General features: G+C 41.0%; 1 protein-coding gene across 1 annotated transcript; it reads right to left on the reverse strand.

Annotated features, from left to right (window-relative positions):
* Positions 1 to 26,040, reverse strand: igdcc4 (immunoglobulin superfamily, DCC subclass, member 4; the record flags this gene model as incomplete). Its single annotated transcript, XM_084001558.1, has 18 exons — positions 1 to 7,462; positions 7,871 to 7,999; positions 8,137 to 8,368; positions 8,554 to 8,656; positions 10,072 to 10,206; positions 10,313 to 10,483; positions 12,316 to 12,443; positions 13,178 to 13,364; positions 13,478 to 13,579; positions 16,744 to 16,956; positions 17,830 to 18,012; positions 18,684 to 18,821; positions 19,230 to 19,394; positions 19,468 to 19,878; positions 20,577 to 20,729; positions 21,649 to 21,783; positions 25,783 to 25,916; positions 26,021 to 26,040. 18 exons carry the CDS (start codon positions 26,038 to 26,040, stop codon positions 6,926 to 6,928), a joined length of 3,276 nt encoding a protein of 1,091 aa, XP_083857684.1. The 3' UTR covers positions 1 to 6,925.
* Positions 26,041 to 26,070: the final 30 nt, after the last annotated feature.

The following is a 26,070-nucleotide window of genomic DNA, read 5'->3' on the forward strand; positions in this document are numbered from 1 at the left end:
TTCATGTTTATTTACAGAAGAGTAGTTTCCACAGACATCTTGAAAGTTGCTGTAAGTTTTGACAATTTCACATATGGTAACACAGTGGAAATATTTCTACAAACCACAAGTACTACCTGATTCCTTTGAACAAGCAATGTTTCTATCACAAATCATGGCCATTGTCACCATGGCTAACACTGAGTAATGCATCTGTCATTTTACAGACTAAGAAAATTGCACTTCTAGAAATGTAAAGATGACAGCCCAACGTTGTTAATGGCCCAAGAAAAAGGGCTAATCTATTACGTGCTCCTACAATTTGCTCCTAAAGTAGCGTCCATGACATAAATGAGGTTCTGTTCGGCACACAATGATTACAAAGGTGTGTATGTAGCTGCAGAGCGTCGCTGGTGGCACATGACCACAGAGTCTGTGCCTACACATTCTGCAAAGCATGACTGACCTGGTACACACAAAACTAGAGTCGAAAGATGTGTACAAAGAAAAAGAAAAACCCACAACAATGTGACATCACTGGACAAAGCAGCTCACTACAAAGCACCAGAATGTACAGAGAATAGCCGGAGAGACAGAGATACACTGAGTGATTTGTACAAAACAAAATATCTGTGCATAAGTTTCCCAAAATGAGGTTTTGTTTGACAACAAATGACATGTATCTGAGTCAGATATGCTGGCATGATCCTCTATAATTTTATGCAAAGATGGGGCACCTGAGTAGAGAAGACGTGATTATTTCTAAATGGCTGTCTGCACTGAAAGGGTATGACCTGCCTGGGGAGGATGTCCCTTCAGCCCTTCTCCCTGCCTTGCATTTCAGTCAGTGAAGTGGTAGCCTGCCAAAAACGGACTTTTAGGCTGTTATTCATCCAGATATTTCTTTTTTTGTTTTGTTTTTTTTCTAATACATTTTATTTTAAGCTTAAATTCCAATTACGAAAACCTCTGCTTGTATGAGCTTCTTAGAAACTATCTCTGAATAACAATGTAAAAGTCAAGTTGGATTACTTCCACTGACCCCTCCTCCCCTCATGTTTTTTACCCCTTCACTATTAGACTAGAGCTTTCCAGGCCACTGTGATGAGTAGAGACTCACACTGAGGTAAAACAAAACAGTATATCCTGTTTCCTATGAAGAACATACAAAACTACATGATGCTTACGTGTATATGTCCTACTCTTTACAAAATGTGCAGTATCAAGAAACTGATCAGAATCAAATCAACAAGTTACCAACATGAGGTATACTGTTTTAATAAAAACCCTTACAAAAAGAGGATGAAATTAACATAATTATCTAATTAATCATCATCTCTACGAAATAAGAGCGTGAACAGTTTCCCCTCTGATTGTTCTAGCCAACAAAAAGACAAACAAAAGGGGAAAAAAAGTTACATGTATTCCAGAGACAGTGGTTAAAATAGTTATAAGAGCTCCTATAAGGAGAGGATACATCCTTTGTGCTGGAGGCAGGCTTTATGCTAATCCCCATTTCAGATCCTCTGTGTCAGCTCCTCCCACCATAATAACCTACTACTGCATCAAGACTTCAAACACAGGCAAAATGGTGTGATTTAACTGATATGTCTGTGGGAAAAAAACATGAAAACCTTACTTTTAAATGCTGGATGTTATTCAAACATTAGATTTTGGCAGCTATATTATTATAAAATCTAACTTTTGCATCACAGATGTGATAGTGTCTTTGTTTAACTGACTAACATCCACAAAACAGCAACTCGCTGGCACAAATCAACCTGTACTTGGTGTATTATTTTCATCTAGGATGTTGGGTATGAGACCGCTTCACAAAAACCATGTGGTGTAGAAAGCCTCTGTAAGATGAGGACGAACAAGAAAATACTTTCTGGAACCATGACTGACTCGAAACACTATCTTTACTGCCCTAATTCAGTGACTGCCTCCTACACGTGGGTATAGTCCATGCGTTTTTTCACACATAGCAGCTTTGGCTACAGTATCTGCAAATGCTGCAGTGAAAGAAGGAACTGAACCTGGGTCTGGATGAAGCCTGTCAGAGTAGCAGAAACACAATCACAGGGGATTTAGCACTTCTCTTCTTAAGGTAGCATGGCTAATCATGGCGGACCTGGACTGAGAGAGGTATGTTTAAGATATCAAACTGGAATGCTTTTGAGAATATTTCTGGATTTAGGACATACAAGCATTTGAGGATGATGAGCAACAGTTTTCAATGTAGAACAGTATCAGTAAAGAACCTGGGTCAAAAATATGCACAGTTTGGGAGGTTTGCTTCAGCTTCAGCTACAGTATATAGGCCAAGTGATCCTCAAAACACAAGGCAAAAAGCAGTGGCTGCATTGCTCTCTATACATTAAACATGTAACCTGAATCAATGAAACCACAACATGACTGATGGGACCGTGGCCACAAATAACAAAATACTCGCCACTTTAAGTTGGACAGCAGTTTCTGTCCCACATTAAATTACCTACCATTAATGTATTAATTAATGTATGTGTTTAGAAGAATAAATAAGTGTTTAATCATGAAATCTGAATTCTCCTGCTGTAGCAAACCCCACGCATGCACCCTTATTTGAACTTCCAATTACAGTTTGACCCAGATTTGCTAACAACACATTCAGTTCTGTCCCTATATGACTGCTAATGCATAAAAGCTACAGTACATACTTGACGACACCAAAAAACATGTGTTTCATACATCATCATAAGCCATTTACATTTCTGTTGCTGATGTAATTGAGTTGAGCTGGTGAAATTTTACAGTTGCATGGACATGAGTCTAAACATAGGCAGAAACAGGAGGGGGTTGCTCCTCTCCCTTTCACTGTTGGATGACTAGAAAAAAAACACCTGAGAGAAAATGAGACATCCCACATATTAGGACTGAATTCAATGTTCTGCTTAAATTTGTCATTTTTATAATAAACCCAACTTCCCTGTTGTTTCAGAATCATGCCTGTGTTTGTCATATTACAATCCACAGACTACATCCCACTCATACAGAGTAACACTGACATTTCTTTCCCCACTGAAAATAAAAATAGTTACACTATCCTGTTAGAGTCCTTAATAGTGTTTTTGTTGGGAAGCACCTATGGGAACCAGCTTGTAACTAACCTCCAAACACATGTCAATTATCACCATCTAAAGGCATAACATGTTAAACCTTCTGTAATTATAACACTTGTGCCACCTGCAGGCATTTAGTGTTAAAACATGGTCATATCACAAACGAGACATTTGCTCATCAACGTGAAATAATTGGTCACTACTTGTGAACTGATATCAAACTTTTGGTTGTTTGTTGGCTTTGTGACTGGGCAAGGAAAGAGTATGATATTTGATTAATGTAATTGAATTTATTACAGAAAAATGCTAAACCGTCAGGTGACATTAGTGTTGTTGAGCGTGGTGGTCAGAGCTGCATCAACCAACGAAACGAGAGGGAAGAGTTAGCATTCTGGTGTGGCAAAGATGGCATGAACACTGCACACTGTCACATGGTTTGATTCTCTTTAATGCACAATTTGGCTAACGAACATGACAAGCTTGTCTTTATGGTCGCTCAGCCACCAAGATACAACACTCTGTGCCGCAGCAGGTAGACTTCTCCTATACTGGCAGAGGAGTTGTTGAAGCAAGAAGGTATCTGCTACCAACATTTAGAACGGTCTTGTACTCCTGAACTTTGGACCCTTAATATAAGAAGACATTTGCATTTTTCATCCTGATCATGTAGCTACAATGTCCCCTTTAAACCACAGCCAGATCTGGTTCTCATAATATAGACTTTCATCCTGATGGTAGTTTTAGAATTGGATTATTTCAACCTCATTACATATGATTCATACTGTAATGACAGCTCCCCTCAGAGAGTCAGACAACAACATACTTTTTTTTATTCCCCAGTATCATCAGACACTGAAGGTAAAAAAAGAGGACTGTCAAACCGTGATTCCCCCAAGTGAGGGACATGCTGAGCAACTGTCCTGCTACAATGGACTGTACTGTTCTGCAGTAGTCAAATAGTGACTGGAGTTTGTCCAAGTCTGTGAAGGATTACACTAATAGTAAGCCATGATTTAGTAGAGTTGTAAAAACACTGTGGGGGATTGTGGAACAAAAATGCAGTTTTCAATTCAAGTGGCAAAATCTTTCTAACACATCTAACTATAAGTTGTAACTGTAAAGTAAATCATGTCACCCAAGATACTGAACCTAACCTTCCTGATGAGTTGAACAACATGGGTTTGATACTTAATCAAACCCACAGCCTTTTTCTGTTGCTGTATCTAGGCCTGTGACTCCACTGTTTATATACTGTATCAGGTAGCATGAGGTAAGAAACCTGCTGTGCAGGTAAAACAGTAGGAAGGCTGCAAGCCCCAATCTGGTATCATCTTTAACTGGTTCCCTGCACAGCAGAGAGTCCCAGCATGTTTTAAATCTGCTGTCATGGCGCCTGTGCCTAAAATACCAAACCTAAGCAGCCGAAACACCAACCAGACACACACCCCTTTGTTTTTAAGAAAAAAATGTAGAATACTATGGGGTGGTGTAGCTTATAGTGCAGCAGTTGAGGCCATCAGCACCTACAAGTACATCTTGAATGTTGCTGTAGCTGAAAACTGTTAACTTGGTAGACACACAGTTCAAGAGAAATCTTAGTACCAATTATTCCAGTTCTCTAACTGTCTGCAAACCATTGTTTTGTTTGTTTTGACAGAGGGGGTTAAATAAAAGTTAACTGAGCAAAGCTGTGATAGCTTCCTCAATTTTGAACTCTGATTATTATTGTCGCTGTTTTCTTGAAGCACAAATACTTTTTGGTTTCATTCACATTTTACACTCTGTACTCTGTCAGGTAAAACTCAAAAGCACCCACACACATGCATGCACATGAACACGCACACATACATACATACATACATACATACATACATATAATATATGTGTGCGTACACAGTGTGCATGTATTCCACTGGGCGCACACGTGGCACAAGTGTCAAATTGCAGGAGCTATTTATTTCCTTGTCTATAGCTGGTGTCAGTTTGACTAAAACTGCAATGGAAGAATTTGGCTGGACCTAGTTTCAGGTGATTTGTATCAGAGACACTGAGTCTTCTTGTTTTCTGTAGGGGTTCAATATACTAATACTGAGTGAAACAATCATACGGCGATCTCAGAGGAGGTTGCAATGCACTAAAGCGACATAATTTCCTGTTGAACACAACACAAGAACATACAGTCTGTATGTACGGACGATTATTTTTGCAAATATGAAAGACTGTCAAATCAGACAAGTTAAGAAAAAGATCTTAAAAAGGTGCTAGTTACATAACACTACTAAAACCACACTGGAAACCGTCCTAAAAAGAAATGAGGTAGTGCTGTTGATAAGGAGTAGGGATGCACCAGTTCCCCTTTTAGACTTAAAGCCATCCTGACTCATTCAGTTGTATACACTGATTAATTAGGAAGAGCAATATGATCCAAAACTTAAGGAATAAAAGTAGGGGGGTCAAAGTAAAAAAAAAGAAAAGAAAAGAAGCAATTTTATTTATTTTTTGCATCTCCTTACGTATTTGGGTCTGACTGACGCTTTGTAGAATTTTCCTATAGAGAAGAATCAGTATTGTTGAGTCAAGATGAATTTTTCTTAAATTACTGTAAAAACATGGAAAGCATTTCATATTAAAATCAAAATTGTACTGAGCCAAAAGAGACAGTGGGGTCCAACAAAAAGCACATTGATGACAGTATGGACATTGGTGCATCCCTAACTGGGAGATAAACCAGAAGATTGGTTTATAGATGTTTTTTTTTTTTTAATCTCCCACCAACATAATTAAACCAGCGTTGACATGAATATGTAAATACTTTGATTCCAAAATGAGATATCCACTGTCTTTAAAAAAAAGAAGAAACAAACAAAATACTTCATTTTTCAACTGAGCGTCCCTGGTTTACAAAATCACACCACCTGGATATATGGCATTTTGGAAAGGAAAACTTCATGTGTACCAAATCTGTATGCTCAATATTTTTTTTTATTTTGAGTGATTTTTTTCCTTTATGTTGACTTATGTTTTGAACTTATTTTGAATATAATAATCTATAGAAATATACAGAGGTTATAAATGCACCTAAAATATTCAGGCACCTGAGACCCCCACACTCCAGTCAGGAAATGTGTGTAAATGTGTGACCAATTGAGTTTCTGTGAGATGCTGTGGAAGTGGAATTAGCTATGCAGTTACCTTTGTGTATGTGTGTTTGTGTGTGTGTGCGTGTGTGTGTGTATGTGTGCACCCTGAGACAGCAGGAGGCTGGAGAGAGACACAGGTGTTCTGCACTCTCAGAGTGTGCAGATACTCTTTAAGGCTTATTCCTTAGTGCCACAGTAAAGTAGCATCTACATGGCGTAGCCCACAGAGACCCACCGAGCCTCCACGTCCAATCCTTCCAACCACGATTGTAGCCTGTCCAAGTGCTCACTCACTCTGGGAACGGTGCAGGCTTTTTTTCTCATTTCTGAGTGGAACAGAGCCACGTGTGACACAGTGGGAATAGCCTTGTTCAATCCACTTCCATCTGCTTGGTTAAGTGAAATCTTTCTGTTCTTTCCTGTGGATAGGAAAGAAACCTAGAGGAAAGTATGGTTGCAATACTAGAGAACGCATATCCATATACAGTACTCTACCACTAAAAATATACTGTATATGTAGACTGTATATACACTATGAAACAATGGAATCAAAGTACTTATAAAAACTTTGCAAGGAAGAGAAAGAAATCCAATAATGAGGTGCATAAAAATAATCCTTCGGGGTTCTTCCTGGGTACTTTGTACTGAAAGAAAATCAGTCTGATGTCTCCAAGTTTGTACGGGTCGATGCCCTACATGCAGATGCTACGGGCACAGATAACTGTGTGCTGCTGAGGTAGAGTGGACAAGGCCGGAGCTGACAAAGGGGGAAGGGGACAGTCCGACAGAGATGGCCTTCCCTGGTGCAGGAGGGCAGTGTCTGGAGTCCCCGTTCTCCAGATGCTCCGACCTCAGCACCGACCTCACAGTCTTTGGGGAGTGGAAGCCATTGGTCAGCCCCGTGTCCTGCTGTGGTTGTACGTCTACAATAGCCGGCTGGTCTCCTGCGATATCCGGCTCCCTGTTGTGATTACCCAACAACTTAACCGAATGGAAACTTGAGGGACTTTGTGCCAGAGATAGTTTTTCTAGCGGTTCCTCCTCTCCTGGTGAGCTTGGCTGGCTCAAAGGGGAATATCTGTCCTCAGATAATGAGGGTCCCCTTGTTGCATTAGAATCCTTCTCCCTCTTGCTGCCCTCCTCGTTTTTGTCCCGCCCGGGATCTGACAGCTCAGAGTGAACAATGACTTCTGCCTCAACCTGGTTACTGCACAGGGACGTACATAGATGATCCTCGGAGCCCTGTAACAAAAGAATGTCACTGTTACTTAAGGCACTTTAGACATAAGCAACTATCACAATAGACTGTTTGTTAAACCACCTCCCTGAACGATATTAGGAAAACTTTGGTGGGCAGTGTATTTTTTAGTCCAGTCAAAGTTTTAAAATACAAGGCCAAAAACTAAAGAATGGATTAAACTGCTCTAAAATATTCCTTCCTACAGTAACTACAATGGTAGCCTACTTTTACTTCAAAGCTAAGAAGCACTCATTAACTACTTACAAAGAATATTCAATCTAAAATTGTGCTTAGTGATGCTAATGCTAAAGCTGCTTGATATATATACTGTATATACTGTATATGGTATATAGTATACTTCTGAAATTGATACATTACTGGAAGCAATTGTACTGAGTTAATTTATTTACCGTGCCATTATCATTAATTAGCATGTTGAAAGCTCCATTAATGAGTGTTGGAGAATCTTCTGTTATGGTCTCTCTGTATCTAGTGATTCTGTTGGCCCAGTTATGACTCACAGAGCCGTTCCAAGCAGCCTGCAGGATGAACGGCACAATGGATGCATCAAAATTAGAACGATTATCTTTCTATTCACCACATTTAAAATAAAATAAAAACAGTATATCCAAGGCTCATCTGGAAAAGAGTTCCCCTCCCCCCTGCAGGTTTTGACCTTGGGTTCAGGTGCAGCGCCATCCTCCCCTTCCCCTGGATTAGCACTTGCCATCAGGCTCTGCTCCTCTGGGGGCTCTGCTAGCGGCTGACCAGACTCTTGACTGCCTGGGGGCATCAGTGTTTCCAGCTCGTGGCTATCATTGCACTCTGGCAAGTTAGAAGGTATGGGGCAGCCTCCCCTCCTGTACTGAGGGGTCACAGCTGTGGAGTCCAGGCCCCCAGATATCTCCCTATATAGAGCAGAGATGACAGGGTTGTTGTAGGATTTGGGGCATCATCGAGTTAAATTTAGTATAGTTACCTGGTTTGTGATAAGGGCTTTCTGTTTGTGACATATTCTGTGAGTAAGATGAATTAGGAAGGTAGATGGGTTCATAAGTACAGTATAAAAACTGACACCGTGGTATTAACATACCTGGATTTGCTGTTACGAAAGCTAAAACACATGCACAGCAGGATGCATATCAGACCCAGACATACACCGACTATGATGCCTGTCACTGCATGGATGTCCAGCTCTGTTACAATATCAGACAACACGGAAAAGAAGAAATAAGGAGTTTACACATGGCAGGAACATTGCCAATCCCAAATATATCAAACCCATTTTGATATTTGAGCTATTCACAATAAATGTAAAGGCTATGGCTCTAGAGCTCCATCTTAAAAATACAAAGAATTATCATATCAAGGGTTAAATAATATTTGACTCAGACCTGACGTAAAGAGACTGAAAATTTATTGATTTCTTCATTTAGAACAAAATCACTTGGGCAAAGTGATATAGAGCAGTATTCAACTTGGGACAGCAGACCGTCATTGATATTCATTTATGCTGGGTATCTTTGGCAGTCTGGACATGAAGAGGAAACAGATGGCCGGAGCTCTCACCCACCCACCAGCCACCTCAGTCCAATTCACACTGCATACTGGCAACACTTTCACTGTCCATGTGAACAAAATAAACCTGTTACTCTGTCTTTTTATTAAGAGCTTAACTAAATGAGATTGCATTCTCAATGTATATATTGAGAATGTGTGTATATATATACAAAGATGTATATATGGTGTTACTGTTGTGGTACTATTTGAAGGCGTAAGGTCAGTGAGTTTAAAAAGCTCAAGCTAAAGAGTCTTTCACATGGGAGCTAATGGTTTAGTTTGTATCACTCCCTCAATTACAAAACGGGCATTCAAATATTAGAGGTAAAACTTAAATGCTGACTGATCGAATTAAAAAGTGTATAATGAGATTGCATGCTCAAACACAAAATGACAGTAAAGAAGTAGAGTAAAGAAAGTGCTTTTCACAGCAATTTTGTTAGGTAGAGAGGGCAGTAATTCAAAGATCTCCCCCGTGGGTCGCTGATGATGCTGCCCCTTTGATGAACATTGAACATTATCCTCAAAATGCACTTTAATGTAAGAGGCTAAATAACAGTGTTCCACAGAGCTGGATTTTTCTGGTAGAGACAAATTACCCACTTTAATAGGAAAGACAATTTGGCCTTATAGCGCTATCTTTGCGAGGCCCAATTACAGTTAAATTCAAAATGAGGACATTTTTACATTTTTGCTTTCATGTTAACGGTAGAATGTGTTAAATGCATGAATGAAGGTGAATGAAAGTCCTCATGAGAACAGAACAGTGTGGGTGTGTGTGTCTCTGTGTGAGAAAAATCTTAAGCAACAAAGAAAGAAAAGAGCAGTATTACAGTATTATTTAAATTTTGCTGAAAGTAATGAGAAATCATTAATTATTCATGAATAGAAAATTCATCAAAAAAACACGATTAGATTTTTGTTTCTTTCCCATGCGTTCAAATTTCCTCTCTTATTGTCCCTCCCCCTTACTGATACTAGTGCTCCTAAAACTACCATTACTTATTTTCTTATTGTCAGCTTTACATGCACAACATAATTCAGGATGTACCATATTGCTGAAGGGGAGTGTGAACATCCTTTACAGGTGAATAAGGCCCTGGCCCCACCTCAGTGGATGCTCCCAACTTAAAAAAGTAATGGGTGCCACTGGACAAGCCCTGGACCTCCACACTGGTAATACTCCCTGAAAAACACAGCAAACGATGGGGAAATTTGTCAAGATCCACATTCAATTATGGAAATTATTTTGTTTCAGACATTCAAGTCAAGCCATGCAAGCCAACACCTACCGTCCTGAGAGAGATTCCTCCACAGGTACTCAGGCTGGCTGAGGTTTCCACTGTACAATATCATGTAGCTCACGATGACACCGTTGGGCTCCAGTGGAGGGCGCCAGCTCACCAGAACAGAGGAAGAGTCCAGAGCACTCAGCTGCAGCTCCTCTGGAGGTGTGGAGGGCCCTGAAGGAGACAGGGGGATTGGGTCAGTAATTATAACCCAGAGATAAGCTCTCACAGCTGGACATTGTATATTGTCTTTGTGGGGGATTTGACATGTTGTGCAACAACCATCTGCGTCTTCATGTCCTCGTCACCTGGGTACAGGAGAGAGGGGACAAGCAGGCTAATGGGGGAATGGGCTGGGGCTCAGGTGATGATAGGGGAGAATGTGACAGAGTGACTGGTGATAATAATGTCATTAAAAGCGATCCACTCTACACTCACCACCCTGACTTGGCTGGCAGATAGAGTCGCCGGCCAACTTAAGAGATAGCATTACACCTGGGTGTTTTATTACACCCAGTTATCACTGTTCAAGGCCAACCACTAATTTCCATGTTCATTGGCCAGTTGCCAGCTGACACACTGATTTGGACAAGTGGTCACACAAACACAGCCTGATGCATAAGCCAACTAAGGGCCTGCTTAAGGCCCCTGTGGCCACCAGAGGGCCCTCAACAGTACATCAACAGCCTCACAAGGGAACTTGAAACAGAACCTAAATCCAATCCTAACGTAGGTAAAACTGTAGGGTCCTGGACATTACACAAAGGCCCCTCCCTCCTCATGTCAGAGCACGTGTCAGCATTTACAAGTTCAGTGAGAGGATGAAGCAGATGCTCAGCCCTCTTCACAAAAAGAGGGCTGAATTGAGAAGAGCAATCAGGTAAATGAGTTATCTCCCTAAATTTGATGGCAGCAAATAACAGCAACGTTAAGTTCATGTGCAACTCTCTCTCTATCAAGCCAGGCTGCATGCATGTCTCAGTGCATCTCTTGTTCTATCTGTGACTGTGTCTGGTTTGCATCCACTTGCATTGCTTGATTCTGTGACTTTGTGCCTGGAGAAAGTGAGAATGATGTACAACTATTTATTATGTTTGATAAACAACAGTGTTTATAACATTGAGCTTGGAAAAGATAATCCTGCACAAAATTAAATTTGTGCTTTCCAGCAGCAACCTCTGTGGGGACCAGTCCAGACAATATCGTGATGACACTCGTCCTCATAGGCACACATCATTTTAAAACAAGACAATGACAATCTAGTCTCTCTGTCTAGGTTCTAGTAAAACTTCTTGCTATGATGGAAAGCAATGGATTGACATGACAATTGACTCAACACCTATATTAAAATGCTGATTAGCTGGGCAGCCCCTGGGAGGTTAGGACGAGCTCTGTGTGCATATATTCTCTTGCACGCACCAACTGTAAAGCACATCCTCACAAACACATTACAGCACTTGAAGGCTCAAGGAAGCAAAAATTCAAACCCTTTACCTTGCAATTCTAAAATAATTGCATCAAAGTGGTGTTTAAATTTAAAGGTCCTTTCAAAGGGAATGGCTGATGAATACATTGAAAGCTCGACTTTTTTTTATTTTTTTTTTTATTTTTTTTACTTTAACCCTAAATCAAAGAAAACTGTTTGTTCAAACTGCACCTTATCACACATTTATACACATCTTCAGATGGCAAAGGTATAACAATGCTCCAATTTATTGTGTAGTTCCCTTTGAGGAGGTTAAGTGATTTTTTCAACGGCACTGCTGAGGGTTGTGGTTTTCATTTATCCATAGTAAAACAAGACATGTAGGACACTCTTGTGTGAATTCAAGTACAGTAAATGCATGTAAGAACGCCCTCACCTCCCCCAAGAAGCCTGCTGATTACTTAACATGTTTTAAAGCCTGCAGGGAAATAGTAATGCCTTTTGAATGTGGGATCATTAAAAAGTAAAGCAGGAAGGAGAGTCAAGTGACTAAATTGACAGGAACAGAGTGCAGACTCACGGTCAGACAAAGTGGACTCCTCTACTGTTGCGCTGAAGGGTCCCACCACATCCACTCCATTAGACTGTACTGCCAGCTCATAACGGGTGAAGGGCTTCAGCGCCCCGAGCAGTATCTCCTGAGCAGAGCTGCAATACACAAACAGAAGAGAGCCCTGAGTATTCATTGTACATTTTATATTCTACATCAGAAAGATTTGATTTAATCTGCCAGTGGGCCGCTCTAGTGTATAATTTCTGTTAACCTTATACTTATACCTCTCATCACCTGCAACTTTCCAGCCAAACAACTCCATACCACTCAAGGCATTTTTTTTTTTACAAGTGTAGGAGGCATTATGAATGCAGAAGCAATGTTATGTGCTGGTTTAAGTGATGCCTTTTAAGACACCTCTTTGACTGCCACACAAATTATTGGTAATAACAGAGCTACCAAATTCTATTCAAATTATAACTGAATTCTCCAGAGATAGAAATGTACTGGTCTATTTGGGTGTTTGGTGATGGACAATGAAAACATTTTAATGAAAGGAAATTCAGAAGCCAAGGTGCTGTTAAAGATGGAAAAAGAGGACTAAAATTCAATGACTTCAAAGTCAAACAGATTTTGCCAATAAAAGACAAAATGCCCACTTGAGTCAAGGGTTTTAGTACATCTATTCTCCAAGCACTGGCTGAGAATGAGAGTGGCTGACAAACATGTGGCCAATTTTTAGATGTTAAATCATGTAAGTAAGTCTGTGTTTGTGTGTCATTAACAAAGAAGTGTTCACATGCACACACAGTGGAGCTAGTTTTTTGTGATGCAGACCCCACTACACTGTGGGTTATGCAAAGAGCAGTGCCTGGTACCTACTACTGACCTGGTGTGGTAGGAGACCAGGGAGGCGTTTGTGGTTCCCGCTGGGCTGCAGCGCACAGTGTAGTTGATGATACGTACGTTGCTGAACCGCGGCTTCTCCCAGCGCAGCCAGATGGAGGTGGAACTGTTGGCTGTGGCTTGGATGCTGCTCGGGGGCAACGGAGGTGGACGCATGGGCGGCAACGGTGCTTTAAACACACACATTCACATTATTCACCTTGAGTCTTGGAAAGTTGAAATAATATTTGTTTTACATTTTTACACTAATTTATTCATACACACATGTGAAGAGATATCTTACGTCTGTCTTGGATTTTGTCTGTTCTTCCCTTCCACACTGCAGCTGCTCCATCTATCTGCTTGGTGAATGCCCATACCCTCACCTCATACTGCCGGTCAGGGACTGACCCACACAATCACGCAGTCAGAGAAGATGGCAGCGAGAGGAAGAGTGGAAGAGGATGAGAAAAAGGGAAAGGGACAATAATAAGCGTGAAAGAGAATCATACATGTGGTCTACCTGTTAGGAGTAAAGCTAGGCAGCCTCTCACAAAGACAAGACATTACCACCAGGCCCAAGATTATGAACTTGTACTTCATGCTTATGATGCCTGTTCCTCCTTTCAATCATTCAACAGCGCCTGCTGGTCTGCTCCTCCTCCCAGCTCGCCTGCTCACCTCTTCTCTCATCAGCTCCCTGCTTGTACACACTAGTCTGTTTCCTACTGCCCTCTGTCATGTTGACTTTAGGTGATGTGCCTTTGCTCTCCACTCTCTGTTCTTTATCTGCCTGTTTTGCTGCTAATTGTGTTTTGGAACTTCATCTTACACCTAACAATGGGTGCAAATAGCCTACCACTGCTCTATACTGTATATATATATGGTGGATCATATAGCAGTGATCATAATGATGATGAGAAAAGAAAATACATTTATCACCGAAATTGTACACTAATAGGAGTGACCGAACCCAGACTGTCTGGAACAAAGGTTTTGATTACAGGGGGAGCTGGCCCAAGAGGTGAGCTTTACGCTGCTCCTAATTTCTTTCATTATTGTGTCTTGCATCTTTCAGAGTTGGCCGGCCGTAACTTTTTTTTTTTTTTTATGTGACCACATCAGCATGACTGCTTCTTCACACGGCCACCTCGGTCTGTCTCCCACCGCTGTTTCTTTTATGTGTGGTCCTTTTTTCTTTGTTTCTCTACTTAGATTTTTGTGTTCTTGGGCCCTAGTTTCCTGGCGCAGCGCAGGTGGCGCAAGGTAGCGCAGCCGGTGTAATGCAAGTTTGGACCAGCGCAGCCTAGCGCAAAGTCAGATTGGCAGATTTGTAGATCGCGCTGCGCTGAGATAGGCGTGGCCGCGCAGCAGGGGGAGGCGTCACAGATTCAGCTTGGTGCAGTGGAAGTTTCGTGCGAAAATGTCCCGCCGAGGGTGCGCTGAAAGCTCGCCACCTCCAACCAGGTCTACTCTCAGCGCAGGGCGGAGCGCAGCAGGTGCAGTGGAAGTTTGGCTGACTGACATGCAGTGCGCACACGTCACCAGGACCTCACAGGCAGATTTCCACAGTTCCAGGCACATTTCAATGCAATAAATATCCACAATAACCACTATTTAATGCAACTAACGGAATCAACACGTGAATTTATATCTATATAGATTGTCCCGTCACATCTGACGTCAGATCAAAGCAGAGATCAAAGGCTGTCGGCACGCGTAATGGAAACTCCACCTGAATTAACACAGCAGGGACGAACTGGCACTGAAAAGCAGCTGTGGATGTCCCAAGAGCAGGACTGTGAGGGTGGATGACTGCATTTTGCTGCCGTGTTGAGAGCACTGTGCCCTTGTGATGATCTGCTTTATTTATTTATTTACTTATTAATTCATTAGCGCGAGCAACCACGTCGTCACGCAGCCGTAATGAAAAACAAAACACAAATCATCATCTCTCTTAGCCCACCACAACATCCTCGGTATCAGATAGTCAGTATATAGCCTACTACAGTATACTCAGCATCTCTCATCACAGAAAAAAGAGAGACGGACAGACAGAGAGAGAGGGGGGGAGAGAGATAGAGGAGAGAGAGGGGGGGTGGGGGGGGGGAGAGAGAGAGAGCGTCCTTTATGCTGATTTCATCCCGCATGGTGTTTGTTTATGTTATGATTAGTTTACACCTCTCATCTTTCTCACACAGGGTTTGAAAAAATGTGAGTTTCTTTATTAGTTTATTAGTTGTTGTTTCTTACACTGGGCACCGGTTCTCAGTGTATCAGATCAAACCTGATTAAGGATATTAGTAAACTCATTATTCGGCCACTCTGAGCTCGGACCTCCGGACCAAAACAGCTGTTTCCTCCTGGGAGAAGTTCGGCCTCTGGCGTCGCTGTCTCCTCCGTCCATGTCAAAGTATAAAATGACAAACTTGCAGCGCGCATCGCTCGCGGCGCAGTTAAAGGTGAGGAGAGGAGCTCATTTGATTGGTGAAGATCCGAATCGGCTGTGTTAATCCCACTTCTCCTCCTCCTGTCTCCCTCCCGCCCTGTCTCCTCCCCCTTTGCCGTTTGCGCCGGTAGGAGGGACGAGGGGAGGGCTTGCGCTGGCGTAAGTTGGACTGCGCTGCCCAGCAAACTTGCGAAATGGACCTGGACACACCCCGTTGGCGTGGCGAAGCTGCGCTGCACTTAGACTTCGCTCGGTCTAGGAAACTAGGGCCCCTTGTCTTTCTTGTGAGTTAAGACTCTTAGCTTTTACATCTGCTTCCTGAACCAAGGTCTCAGGATTTCTAAGAATCATAGTACAAAGATATATAAACAGTCATTAAAAATTTCACATCTATCAATAAAAAACTTATGTACACACACATATTATACAAATAAGGAATATGTGCACTCGCATGCTTCATAAAAATTGTATCACATGATTTGTCAGGTGACCTCCCACTTGGGTATAATTAGGGGTGTGTTTGTTCACCTGGTTCATGTCTGAAGAAGAGTTTCACCCGAACATCACTCACAAAGGTGATAATAAACAATTACCTTGGAGCTGCTGCTGGTGTGCAGACTTTGTGTTTTGCCAATTTCATGCATTTTTTTGTCTGGCACCCAGCTTTTAGATTTTGTGGATGTGCATGCATTCTCTATTGTTTTTCTAAGAATCATGACAATGCAAGACAGCCTTTCAATGAAATGCTAAATTATGAACTATTATGATTTATGAGTGCCTGTCTGTTCTGTCGTCAATCTTTTTTTTTTTTTTTTGCAATAGCCTTAAGGAGAAATACAACACTGAGTCTGCCAAGGACACTGGTAAAATAGCATTTCCCTTGCACAGAATTGAAGCAATACCACTGTCAAAGCTTGCAATACTGGAAGTGCACAAAAATATCTGACCAATTCTATAAAAATGTTTTTCTTAAGTTAAAATGGCATCATTTGATTTAATAGTTTGCCAGAAGAACCTAAATGCAAGGTTAGAAACATGACTGTGAACATGGTGTTTTGTCATTACATCACACACATCTGGGAAAACGCAGAGCATTTGAGAGGCCCGTATGGACAACTCACCCAGCCCAGTGAGCAGATGATACCGAGCCCTCTTACGGAGCCTGATGGTGTGGGTTTGTGTGGTCCTTTGTCCACTGGCTGACTCCTCAGCCTCGACCTCTCGACAGGACAGCTTGTAACCAGAGACCAGTGTGTGATTGGGTGAGGGATGCCAGGTCACGTTGAGTGTGTTCACTCTGGCTCTGACCTTCAGCTCAGTAGGGGCAAAGATCACTGAGAAGAAAGAAAAAACAACAACAACAACCCTCGTGACAAAGTCTATGTCCACTGTGCGTCTGTTAAGTGACTAAGTTGTGAATGTAGATGCTTTCAACGTATAAAAAATAATAACAGACTGAGACTGATCTTAGCACTTTTTACAATGTATTTTCTTCCCCCATTTTAAAATGGCTAAATGTATCATTGTTTACAAACTATAATTAAATATTAAATATATAAAGATGCATCATAGTTAAAATTGTGACACTCAAAAACTGTCACAATTTAAATTGTTACAGTCCCAGATATATTTATCCACTGTGAGTCAAAAAGTGCATCGGCTGGTCTTAAAGCAGAAGTAAGCGATCCGGTCGTTTTGGCTAACTTCTTGTCAGCCGATGGAGTTAGCAGTCCCCGCCCTCGTCATGGATCTATTGGTCCTCGTCCCTACGTCAACACATTCACGCGCATCCCTTGGCTGCACACACAGAGAGGACCGCCCCTTTATGCCGTTCTCTCTCCTCATTGGATAAAGGTTGTAGGATACAAGGAAAGTTTTCTCCTCGGCTTACGGCAGAGCACAGTGACTGACAGACCCGTGTTTCAGACCAAACACTCTATGTAAGTGATTGCCGTCGGAAGATATAACTATTTAAGACTTATATTAACACAAATATTCCGCTTACTTCTGCTTTAAGCATGCGATATACACAGTTGCCCATAAAGTTGGATCACATTCACAATCATTTCATGAGAAGAGGTAAAAAATTAAAAAAAAATCAAATTTTATGGCCAACCGTGTACAGTATGTGGGGCTGACTTTAACACCAAAAATGACTGAACTGCAGAATTTCAGAAATGAACAAGATCTAGTAGTGTCATCGTTACCCATGCTGTGGTCGCTTTGATTGTAGTGGGCTAATGTTTGGTGCTGGGCCCACTCAGATGGGATCCCGAAGCCAACACCTGTTCCAGCTGCTATTCTCAGTCGGTAGGCATGGTTAGGCTGCAGCTCTCTCAGGGTAAATTGAGTCTCGTTACCCCCCACCTCCACTGTGAACACTTTGTCTGCTGTGAGAGCATCAAATACACACACTCTTATATCAATATTATTATTATTATACAGTATATTATCTATCTATCTATCTATCTATCTATCTATCTATCTATCTATCTATCTATCTATCTATCTATCTATCTATCTATCTATCTATCTATCTATCTATCTATCTATCTATCTATCTATCTATCTATCTATCTATCATGTTTAGAGAAAGTGCTATTTTTCTTTTCTTGGAAGGTATGATTCAACTGATGACATGAAATGCACAGGGACAAATTGTTCTTTACTGTGTTGTTTCTGCAATTTTTCATATAAATTGCTGTCTTTCAAGGACAAACTGTGATACAAAAAAAAGCTCATTTCAGAGTGTGTTTGCTCTCCTTGTACATTACGGAGACATGGTTATGCAGAATACTAAATGATTCTGTTCTGAACATTTTTGCATTAGCTTAATATTGTATAAATAATTATATTGTGCACTTGAGGGTTATGTGCTCTAAATTAGTATGAACTTGTCCAAAAACAGAGAGGAAGCACACAGACTTTCTAGGTGAAGGAGACTATTCATACTGTCAAGAAATGAAGTCTCTCCCAAATTATCCTCAGTGTGCCACAGATGTTCTTTCACTGGCAGTTAAAATCATCTTATTGACAGCATTGTCCAGCAGGCGTTACCAACCCTGATCCAGAGAGCTGTACTCAATCCGGTAGCGGGTAACAGCTCCTCGACTGTGCTGTGAGGACAATGGATGCCACATCAGCCTGATGTCTGTGGGGGAGGTGCTGGCTATAGACAGCTGAGGAGGTACACTTGGTACTGCAAGAGGGAATAAAAGAGGAGACACTGAGCTGTCTGATGATGCACATTCAAGCCACTGCCTACGGATGTGGGCAGCTGTAAAACACGTGTGTGTCTATAACTAATCTATACTTTGTTATCTTAAAGAATTTGTCAAATTTGATTGTCTTCCTCTACAAAAAAATACGACATGTTGAATCTACTTTTTAGCACAGTTGTAAGAAAATACCTTTGTGCCATGTCTCTAGCTAAGTTGCTACTACTACTTTTTAAATGCTTACCAAAAAAAAGCACAAAAAATAACACTTTATGAATTGATGACAAAGATGTTACAAGGTTGGCAAGCTAACAGTGTTTACTACTGACTGTGAGTAAGTTAAGTCTCCCATGCTGACATTATTTTACCTGTGTATCAGTTTAACTCACCATCCTCCAGCATCTCCACAGTAACAGGCAGGGATGGGCGACTGGCACCCATGGGAGAATAAGCCACCACAAAGAATGTGTATGCAGTATGGGGGAGAAGCTCTTTGAAGTGATACTCTGTGGTGTCGTTGTTCATCGCAAACTGGTACTCAACGTTATCTGAGCCTATAAAACGATAGAAAAATGTTGAAATCAATGTGTAAATGTGTAACACACATACTTATGAATAGAGACACACCTGCAGCACGCTGGCAGTGCACAGAGTAGCCGATGATTTGGTCTGAATTGTACTCCGGTTTCTCCCAGGTGAGCAGGGCAGTGGTGCTGGAGTAGGGCGTAGCAGACAGGTGGCGAGGAGGGCTGGGCAGACCTTCCCTTACAATGACTGTCAGCTTGGCAGTGGCACAGGCCGTGCCCAGTCCATTGTCAGCTATGCACTGGTAATACCCCGCGTCCTCCAGTGCCAGCTGGTTGATGAGCAGGACTCCGGGGTTTTGGGTCTTCACTCGTCTAAATGACTTGATGGGTTGGCCGTTCTTCAGCCAGTGTAACACAGGGGGAGGCTCCCCCGAACTGTTGCACACAAACCTGGCTGTGTTTCCCCGGGAGAGGGACACTGTCTCTGGGGGCTGGAGAATCACTGGAGGGGCTATTGGAAGTAGGGAATAAAGCTTTTACTTGTGCACTACAGAAGTTATTATTGCACTTGGAAAGTATTTTAAAATTTGAAATTTTGGAAATTTTAAAAGACAGATTTAAGGAGGAAAGTAAAAGTACAAAATATATGTGATTGAGCATGACAGAAAGACATTTGATTTTTCAGATGGATTAATCAGGGATTAGCATTGGCATTTTTGCTCAGTAGCAATTACAAGTGTAACAATACAAATGAAAAATTTGGCTAAGATCTTACAGTTATCTCCTACCCTAGCATACATGTATGAATATTCCTCTCTTTCTCTTCTTTTAAATTACATCATTTTTTATGACTCAACTCGAACTTGTGGACGTTCATGTACATTTATCCAGTCAAAGGTCGTGATCAGCATCAAACTGCTTCATACACAGGGCAGCCTGAAAGGCATTTATATCTAACAGCAGATAAGCTGGCCATTAAACCCTGGATTTATAAGGATTGAATAACTTAAATATAACCTTCATGCATAGATAGATAGAAATAATGTTAAAGTTACAGTTATTTGATTCATTCTTTTATTTGTTCCCACTAGGCCTTCAATTACATGGTGACTTCAGACAAAGCTGATGACAGAAAGAAGTCTCAATGAATCAGCTCTCAGAGATGTGTCATTTACTGTTACATACAGTGCCTACTAACATGAATCTTACCAGGCACATGCAGCTCAGCAGCAGCAATGACAAACTCCCTGGTCTTGGGCTTGTTGGCCCGGCAGACATAGACGCCGGCATGGTGACGCCTTGTGTCTCTAATTACCAGGTTTGTTGCGAGGACGACCACGTCAGTGGAAATGGGCTTTCCATCTGATGAAAGCAGAAAGCAACAAAGAACAACAAAGGACAGAGCCAGATCATACAGATGGAAAAAACATTTTTGACTTTGAGTGGAGATAATTTCTCAGGCTTTCTGCTGCCTGAGAAAAACAGCACAAAGGAAAGAGACAGCACTTTGAGCAGAGGGGGATTTGACCTGTAATCACACAAGCTGACCAACAGGTGGCTCTGTGATTTCTCAGTCTCCGTTCACAGAGCCAGCGGCACTGACACACTCCTACGCTGCGAGAGAAATCACTCACTATTTACCATATAGACCACTATTAAGTTGATCCGCCATTTTGTCGGATAGTCACATGTTCTGAAGACATTGATCATCCCTCATAAAGTGAATTATCTCACAATAGCACATACAGTAGAGAAATTGAAAAAGATGCAGCCGGCAGCAGGTAAGACCACTTTGCAGTGCAGGTGGTGATTTGCATAGTGTGTTACAGTTTGTGAGAATTTAAATAATGTATAATACTATAATACTTATTGGGAATGAAGGAAGAATTGCTAATGCAGACAATTCTCAGGCTGTATCCAAACATTTCAATCTCACCACAAAACAAGTGTATGTCTGTCTTTTTGTGTGTTCATGTATTATAATGCATCAAAGTTGTAAAGGTGTGAATTAATCAGTGTGACAAATGTTCTTATGTAAAGAATGGCCCAAAGCATGGTTGAGGAGCAGGGGACTGTTTTGCAAAGAGAGTTACTATCGCAACAACAGCTTTACCATCCACAGATATGCAAATCTGGTCCTGACATATTACAGTTTGTTCTTTGTGTGGGGGAAAAACAGATAGTTACAGGGCAAGATGCAGATATTTTGAAATGTAGCAGGTGCAATAAAAGGCAAAAACCAAATAAAGCGAGAATGAGTAACAGCACTTGCAAATATTACCTTGTCTGCTCCAGGACACCAGTGGTTTCGGCTGGCCTTGTGCCATACACTCCATCACGGCCGGCCCGCCCAGCACCACTGTGGCATTCTGAGGTGGTGCAACAATCACAACTCTGTTGAGAGCTTCGGTCGGGCCTGCAGCAACAAAAGAGGTGTAGTCTTCAGTATCATAAATATCAGGTAGTGCTTGTAACAGGAGAGTTGACAGTTGCAATCCACTGACTTCAACATTCCCCAGTGAAGTGAAGCAAAATGGCAACCCAGTTTGATTCCTCGAGCCACAGTTGTGCCTCATATTTCATCGATCACTGCTGAAGCTTCTGACCCTTCTTTGTTTACTAACACTACAGTAAAAGTGGAAAATCCAAAAGCCAATCCAGGTGAGAACGACCTGATATTCCTTTGATTAGTATTGGCTAGCATAGCCTCCACAACTGAGGGACAGTTAGCATTTAATGCAGACATCTAACTTGTCATAATGGTAATGCGGAATCGTAAAATCTGTGCACTACATCAGATGGTAAGAAAGGACCTAAAGACCAGAGAAATTTGACTCAGAGATAGACACAGCATTTCACTTCATCATCAAAACAGTCTCTGTAGTTGGCTGATTGGTATCTGGTTGAGGCTTGGATGGTGGATTTGGATGTGAGCTGAATCTGCTAGGGAAACCTTTATTAGAGAGGCTCTGATGTGAGAGCATTGGCTGAAAAAGGATGAAAACTCCACACAGCACAAAGGATTATATACAGGTAGCAGTTCCCACCTGACAACCCCCCTCATGAAAACACTCTGCTCATATTGCACGAAACCACAAATGAACCACAAATGAAAGAGCTGACCGAGGGGAGATGGCGAGACAGAGATAGGAGGTCATTTTTCTAAGTGAAGGCTGACACCTCATAGTGCCAAGAGGTGCTTTGGGAAACAGGAAAGGGAGGTAGAAAAAGAGAACACAAAAGAAAAAAAACATCCCTTTGTGAAAGAAAAGGTAAAGCATTAAGTCAGCTGATGGAATGACCTCAAATTATGGAGATGAGACACATCTCTTCAGTGTCAGTCAAAGTGTATTGTTTATCGTTTTAAGGGACCACACACTCAGTTCTTGAGTGTGTACCAGTCCCAAAGGTACTGCTGGTGTGAGAGGTCTTCCTTGCTATTATGCTCAGCCCAGGCAATCTCAGTAGTACACAATGCTAATGGTCACCAGAAAGAGGCTATACAGGCTTCTGTAAACAAGTTATGAATTAAATATTCAGATTACATACTGCAACCCTTTCTTATGCATAGGTCTTCAACTGTTTCAGCGTTCCTTTGTGAGGACTGAAGTGCAGAGCGCACCTTTACAGGGTTTGTAGCTATGATGGGTGTGATGCAGTGTAAAGTATGTGTAAGAAACAAAGGGGTAGTTAAGGAAATATTGTGAGAAAAAGGAAGATGGATATTTGAGGCAGATGAACGTTTCATATTTTCCACATCCACATCTTCTCAGATTAAGTATTTGAACTTGATACAGTATCAGCATCAAGCTGTCAGAGCTTGGCTAAGATAGTTGAGGTATTCTATTCATAGAGCACAGAAGAAAGTGAGTGAAGCCATGACATTAGATCTGACATCTGTTTCATGCAATGGCTCATAACACAGCCTTAAGTATTTTCTTCCAAGGGTGCCATAATTGCAGCAAGGAGACTGAGACAAAAGGACATACCTACAAGGGCTGATCAGCTAATTGAAATTTTATTGAAACTGCAACAAAGGCAATATCCAAACTGCAAGAGCTGCAACGTTAAGGTAAAATGTGTCACGACAGAGATACCTCTGTCTAACATTCATATTCACCTGATGTAATCATCATAGTTTTTTGTTGCTGAAAAGGAAATGCAAAAATAATTCAAACTGAAATTATGACCCATATTGCAATATCACAATATAAAAAGTATCTCTAAGCACTTATATACTGTAGGCTACAAAATGCATACTAATTTTTTAAAATTCTCATTGTCGATTCAAATTCAAAGAGGAGTGCATCGGCTTTGCAAAAAGGAGAGCATACTTTCCCTTCTGCTGTACATTTCATATTCAAATGATGATTGAAGCACGACAACAGACACATCACTAAAATGAGATTTGAACTGATGTGAAATTTAAACTTGATTACTGTAGTGACACCAGGGATAACTGGAATTGCAATTGCGATGTGAAAGGTGGCTGCAGAGACTTTAAATGTAAATGTGCTGCATCTGACTCACTTGTGCTGGCTTTATCTGTCCATCCCCCCACCCTTTTTTGTCTTTCTTTTGACAGACACAAACGTGGTGTCTCAAAAAGGATACAATGGTTTCCACAGAGCAGCCAATTAAAGTTGACGGAGCTCTCACTAACTAGTGGCAGAGGCAGATCATGTGGCATGGCTTTACTGTGGGTTGCCTAATGGTGAAATCTCACCTGACGACAACAGCGAGTGATTCACTGCATCACTAGTACAAATATATATGATGAATATCAGATGCTCTTCACACAGTATACTAATCAGACTGCATTTTTCAATTTCAGCAGTCATTTCATTATAAATTGTTTTACATGACATTGAACATTTCTTTTCTTTTCATCTGCGGTGTAATCATGCACTCAATTACAATAGACTCTTAGACTATATATTATTTCATATTTTCTTACTTGTTTATGACTTAAACTACGTTTTCACCTAAATTGGAAAATTCTAATTTTTTCATGCTCACTTTTAAACATGAAGTGTTTGTTAAGACTGCACGTTTTGCAGCAAATGGACAAGGTAAATGTATGACACTTTTATTTCAAACACAATATAGGTGCTTTACAAAATATGCTTTCAGAGAGAGAACAACTAAAGATATATATATATATATATATATATATATATATATATATATATATATATATATATATATATATATATATATATATATATATATATATATATATATATATATATATATACCATATATATATACCATATATATATATACAATGACAAAGATCAGCAGTGTTGTCAGAGTTGATAAAATAAAATTCATGTAATTACACAACTGAACACTACTTCATTTTGTTTTCATACACAATTAAAGTGTCCCCAAGTGTGTATGTGTCAGACAAAGAAAAAAGAAAAGAGGAAACTGCACACTTAAGCTCCCTTCATGTGCTTTTATTTAGCACATCCAACAACATCAGCAACGTTTCGAGCATACTGTACGCTCGAAATGTTGTTGTCATGTTGTTGGATGTGCTAAATTTTGTTTCGAGCGTACTGCTCTTCTTCAGACCTGTCCCAAGAAGAGCAGTACGCTCGAAATGTTTCTGATGTTGTTGGATGTGCTAAATAAAAGCACATAAAGGGAGCTTAAGTGTGAGGTCACCTCTTTTCTTTTTTCTTTATCAACATTTATTTTTGAGGGCAGCACCTTTTTAATCAGATGTGCGCGACCTTTCTACTTTTTGTGAGTGTCAGACATCAATTCAGACTGGCAATGTGCCTATAGAACTTCAGCGTCTTCAGTGAGCCAAGTGGAAATATGTTTAACCCTGAGCTGAACATCACCTTGTATCTAAACTTTGTTTATATGTATTCCAGTTTGGCAAGAACAGAAGCAATTTTGTTTTCACAATAAAATACAGCTATCTTATCCACAACATAACACTAAATTACAGTGATGACCCTGGTGCTCAAGTGATTCTCTGTGGTTAGATTAATGTGTTATTTTGATCTTATTACACCCACTCTCTCCTATTCTTACTGCTTACATTATGAGGAAGTGAACTGGGCTACATACTGCACCATCTATCAGCTATTTGTATGCCTGTAGCCCTGGCATAATCATACTAACATCATACTAAATGGAGCAGACTCAAATAGAACAAAGTCTAACAAATCATACACAATTACATCTGTTTCACAAAACTGTTTTACTATTCAATTGAAATATAATGATCCTAAAATATCTACCTGCAACAATAGTTTAAAGTTTAGCTTAGGTGAGTCATTGTAGTTTTAAACTCACGGCACACAAAGGGCACACAGAGAGTGTCACTCTTTGAGACTGGTGTGGCAGCTCCCTGGCTGCCTATTCAAACAGTGTAAAGCACAGCAACGGACCTTACCTGAGGTGACAGTGAGCTTGGCTTCCTGACTGATGTCCTTCCTGGCAGAGTTGGACGCAACACAGCGGTAGGCACCCTCGTCCTCCTGGGTCACCTCTAGAATCTGGAGTACTCCGTTGGGAAGGGAAATGAACCTGTTGCACACAGGGCAGAGGAGGAAGGAAAAAAACAAAACGACTGATTAAATAGCTTTGTGCCCTGTAGCATGAAACATCCAACTGATCAGCTCTGTGATGACCCTGCTGCTGAGTGCATCATTTTTCACTCAGCAACCAGGCTTTTGTACGC

This window comes from Trachurus trachurus (genome assembly GCF_905171665.1).
Source record: "Trachurus trachurus genome assembly, chromosome: 3".
Taxonomy (NCBI): Eukaryota; Metazoa; Chordata; class Actinopteri; order Carangiformes; family Carangidae; genus Trachurus; species Trachurus trachurus.